Source organism: Lactuca serriola, chromosome 3 (assembly GCF_051521515.1).
Source record: "Lactuca serriola cultivar US96UC23 chromosome 3, Lser_US96UC23_V15, whole genome shotgun sequence".
NCBI lineage: Eukaryota > Viridiplantae > Streptophyta > Magnoliopsida > Asterales > Asteraceae > Lactuca > Lactuca serriola.
The window spans coordinates 100,029,215-100,033,714 of record NC_136410.1 but is presented as its reverse complement, the minus strand read 5'-3'; the positions used below and the strand labels follow the sequence as shown (position 1 = coordinate 100,033,714).

Below are 4,500 nucleotides of genomic sequence, written 5' to 3'. Positions count from 1 at the left end.
GTAAATATCCTCAACCAACTTCCCATTAAGGAAAACGATTTTGACATCCATCTTCCATATTTCATAATCATGAAAGGCAACTATAGCGAGTATTATCATAATAGACTTTATCTTGGCCACTGGTGAGAAGGTCTCATCATAGTTAATCCATCGGATTTGAGTAAAGCCCTTCGTAATTAGTCGTGCCTTGAAAGTGTGTACCTTTCCATCCATTTCGGTCTTCTTGAAGATCCATTTGCAACCCACTATCTTTCGACCAGGTTCTGTATCAACCAAATTCCAAACTTGGTTATGATACATGGACTTGATCTCGCTGTCCATTGCCTCTTTCCACTTAGCAACTTCAGGGCCTGCCATTTCTTCCTTATAGTTAGTTGGTTTTTCTAAATTTACTAGTATACAATCACTGATAAAATTGTCACTATCTGTAGTTATATGGAAACCATAGAACTCGGGTGGCATTCTAACTCTACTAGAATGGCGCAAAGGTAATGAATTGTCAATGGCAATTTCATCCTCTGGTTGAGCGGTAGTATCTTCTAAGGTTCCTTAACTAGTTGACTCTTGAATCACTTCAAGGTCAATTGTACTCCCACTTTCTTCTTTGCATATGAGCTCTCTCTTATGAAAGACTCCTCTTCGTGCTACAAAGACCACGTTCTTGCTAGATATATATAGAACAAATATCCAAAAGACTTTTTTGGGTAACCAATGAAAATACATCTCTAACTTCTAGGTTCCCTCTTGTCATGAGTCTCTCGTTTAACGAAATCTTCACAACCTCAGATAGGGGTGCAAACGAGCCGAGCCGAGCCCGATCCTGGCCAGGCTCGGCTCGGGCTCGTTTAAATTCTAAGAGGCTCGAGCTCGAGCTCGGCTCGATTCGAACTTCTTATACTAAGCTCGGCTCGAGCTCGTAAATAATTATACAAGCTCGATTCGGGCTCGGGATCGACTCGTTTTTTGTCTGACTTGCCTAAATAAGCTTAAGCTCGGCTCGAGCTCGTTAAGAGACTCGTTTACTAATACCCTAAATTCTTAATCCACAAATATTTTAATATATAAAAAAATAAGAAATTATATTATATAAAGGCTCGTTTAGGCTCGCGATCCTAATCGAGCTTAGTGACATAGGCTCGAGCTCGAGCTCGTTTAATAAACGAGCTTAATATTAAGCTCGAGCTCGGCTCGGGCTCGTTTAAAATCGGTTTCGAGTTGAGCTCTTAGCGATCCGATCCCGAGTAGCTCACGAGTAGCTTGGCTCGTTTGCACCCCTAACCTCAGACCTTGATATGTGCTAACAAGGGAACTTTCCCTGTCCACATCTCGTGAAGTGTTTTGGCAACCTTCTTGGTAGGGACAAGATTGAGGATATGGGAGAATGTCTCTAAGGCATACCCCCAAAAAGAAATGGGAAGATAAGCTAAACTCATCATGGAACGAACCATGTCTAACAAGGTCCGATTACGTCTCTCAGCCACACCATTAAGTTGTGGTGTCCTATTAGGAGTCATTTGTGAAACTATCCCACATTCCTTGAGATAGTCGTGGAACTCGATACTAAGATACTCTCCACCTGTATCAGATCAGATCATCTTGATCTTCCCTCCTAATTGATTCTCGACTTCATGTTTAAACTCTTTGAACTTTTCAAAGGTTTTTGATTTATGTTTGATCAAGTAGATATAACCATATCTTCTATAATCATATATAAATGTTACATAAAACTGATTATCATCCCTTGTGGTGGATTTGAAAGGCCCAAACACATCTGTATGTATTAGATCCAAAAAACCTTCACCTCTTTCACAAGATCCAGTGAAAGGTGATTTTGTCATCTTGACCAAAAGACAAGATTCACATTCATCATCTGGCCTTAAGTCAAATGATTCCAACACTCTATCCTTTTGGAGTTGGGGGATGTTTCTTGTTAATGTGCCCAAGACAACAATACCACAAGCATGCCTTGTCTAAACCATTAGACGAATCAGTATGAAATACACTATAACCTAAGCTATCAACACAAATCTCAGTTTTATACACACCATTACAAGGTAAAGCTTCAAACATAAATATACCATTTTTAGAAACCAAAATTGAACCATTCACATCATTAAATGAGTATCGAAAACATTTTCTAAATAGTACATGAAAAGCAATAATGTTTCCCATCATTTATGATGAATAACAGCAATCAAATAAGTCTAATCTAACATCACCACCAAGCACAAGACTGTAAATTCCAATCTTGGTAATAGGAGAAGATCACTTATTGCCCATGATCAGGTTTATCCTTCGATGATCCACCTCCTTAATTTATCTTAGCCCTTGCAAATCTGAACAAATATGAAAACCACATCCTATATCAAGGACCTAAGAACGAGTTGATTGTGAGTTATTAGTTTGAATAGTGTAAATAACTGCTGAAGATGGATTCACTTTTCCATCCTTGATGTCCTACAAGTACTTGGGGCAACTTCTTTTCTAATGGCCCTTATCATTGCAATAGAAGTAGGTGACCTCATTGGGATCACTAACAGAAGGACTTTCGGAATTAGGCCTTGCTCTTAGGCCATTGCTAGACGACCCAACATGGGCCTTGACCTTCCAATTTGTTTTAGGAGAACCTTTCCTTTTCTTTCCTTTGTTTTGCCCAATGGAAAGGATAGAAGCACTAATAGGAGTAGAGTTTTGATTTTTCTTCAAACCCGACTTATCTGTCTGCAACAGGTTGTGGAGTTGGGCCAATGTGGTCTCAGTATTGTTTAAATAATAAGCCAATATGAACTTTTCATAACAAGGTAGCAAGGATTTAAGGACCATGTCAATGGCCAGCTCCTTGTCAAAGTTCACATTAAGCCTTTCAAGGTGCTCCACGTATCTTTGTATCCTTTTCATGTGATTGCAGACTGACTCCCCTTCCTTTAACTTGCAAGCCATGAGGCCCTTGACGACCTCATACTTTTCTTGACGAGCTCTCTTGGGAAACGTTTCCACAAGATCTAAGTTCATCTCGTAGGGCTAGTAGTCCTTAAAACCTTTGCAATTCTGGAACCACGATGGTGACCATGATACAAGCAACCTTTGTTTTCAAGGGCATACTTTTTGCCCTTGTATCGAAGAGCCATCTTGATGTTACGCATCCAATCATTGTAGTTGGTGCCATCCAATGTCACCTTGGACACGATCGAGAGTAGCGAGAAGTTGTGCGAAGAGTTTTGAGAAGCAGAAGTATCACCAAAAGTAGACATAGACATCTATAGAGAAAAATAAATATTATTTAGATGACAATTAATCCTTAATATTTTAACCCTTTATAAATATCTTATCGCCAATTTATGAAGGTAGGTAAAGCAATTCACCAATTTTAAACTATGAAATTGTTAGATCGTTTGAGATTTATTGAATGACATGTTTAATCTCAGATTACACTCTTCTATTTGTGATTAGGATGCCGATGATCACAAACAATATGTAAATAACCATGCAAATATGCTTGGCACTCTCAATGTCATTTATCATCTCTAATTAATGTTTTGGTTAACCACATGCGCTCCATTAACAATGGTAATTCTCGAGATGCCCATTCCTACTCTTTATATTCACTATTAGTATGTCGGTTAACCACACACGCTCCACTAACTACATATAAAATATAATGTGCAGTTTCATGGATTAGCATACTTTTCACATTTTTCCTAAAGTAACTAAGAGTAAGATTTTTTAAAAAATAGTACAGTTACTTTATATCATTATACTTATTAATGAGATTATGTCCTATCAAATCCGTTCGGCTAACGACCCTCCACCGTACAAGAGGTGGGTGAGAGTGGATACCTAATGATGGTCATTTTATAAGCCGCTTCCTTAAATTCCCCTTATAGTATGGTTTCGTGGATGAGGCGTACTTGCAATTGGACTGACTTATTCTTATACATATAATAATTACAACTTAGGTCCTTGCACTTTTAATTAATCCAATTAATCCCAAAATTAACTCTAATTAATTTTTGATTAATTCTTAATTACCTAATACTATTTATAATTAATATATTATTCTCATAATATATTAATAAATCTTTTATTGCTATTTATTAATCCTATAATAATTCAATAAATCAGTATCTCTCTCTCTAAAAGCCATCCTATTTAATTAATAAGTTTGAGGGCAACCCAAAAGGACTTTACTAACAGTTTAATTATATACCAATTTAATTATTGGCTTAGACATCTAATCCAACAAAATGTGCTATGTGTACTATGTGTAAGTAAGTGATATATATATATATATATATATATATATATATATATATATATATATATATATATAGAGAGAGAGAGAGAGAGAGAGAGAGTAATGTGTGTGCTCACTAATTGTTATGCTTACCCATTGTTATTTAATATTTTCAGGATCGTTAGGTGCTAATAAAGGAAAGAGGCAGGCGTGACTGCATGCGACATTCTCTTGAAGATTTATAAAATTACTATATTATGTTTTAA

At 36.8% G+C, this 4,500-nt stretch overlaps 1 protein-coding gene across 1 annotated transcript; it reads right to left on the bottom strand.

The window, feature by feature from the left end:
- Positions 1–2,484: 2,484 nt before the first annotated feature.
- On the bottom strand, positions 2,485–3,012 carry LOC145095556 (uncharacterized). Its single transcript, XM_079033411.1, has one exon. The coding sequence runs from the start codon at positions 3,010–3,012 to the stop codon at positions 2,485–2,487; it is 528 nt and encodes a 175-aa protein (XP_078889537.1).
- Positions 3,013–4,500: the final 1,488 nt, after the last annotated feature.

Bases quoted from the DNA above. Each gene is read 5' to 3' on its own strand.
- LOC145095556 (XM_079033411.1), bottom strand. From the start codon at position 3,012: ATGAACTTAGATCTTGTGGAAACGTTTCCCAAGAGAGCTCGTCAAGAA.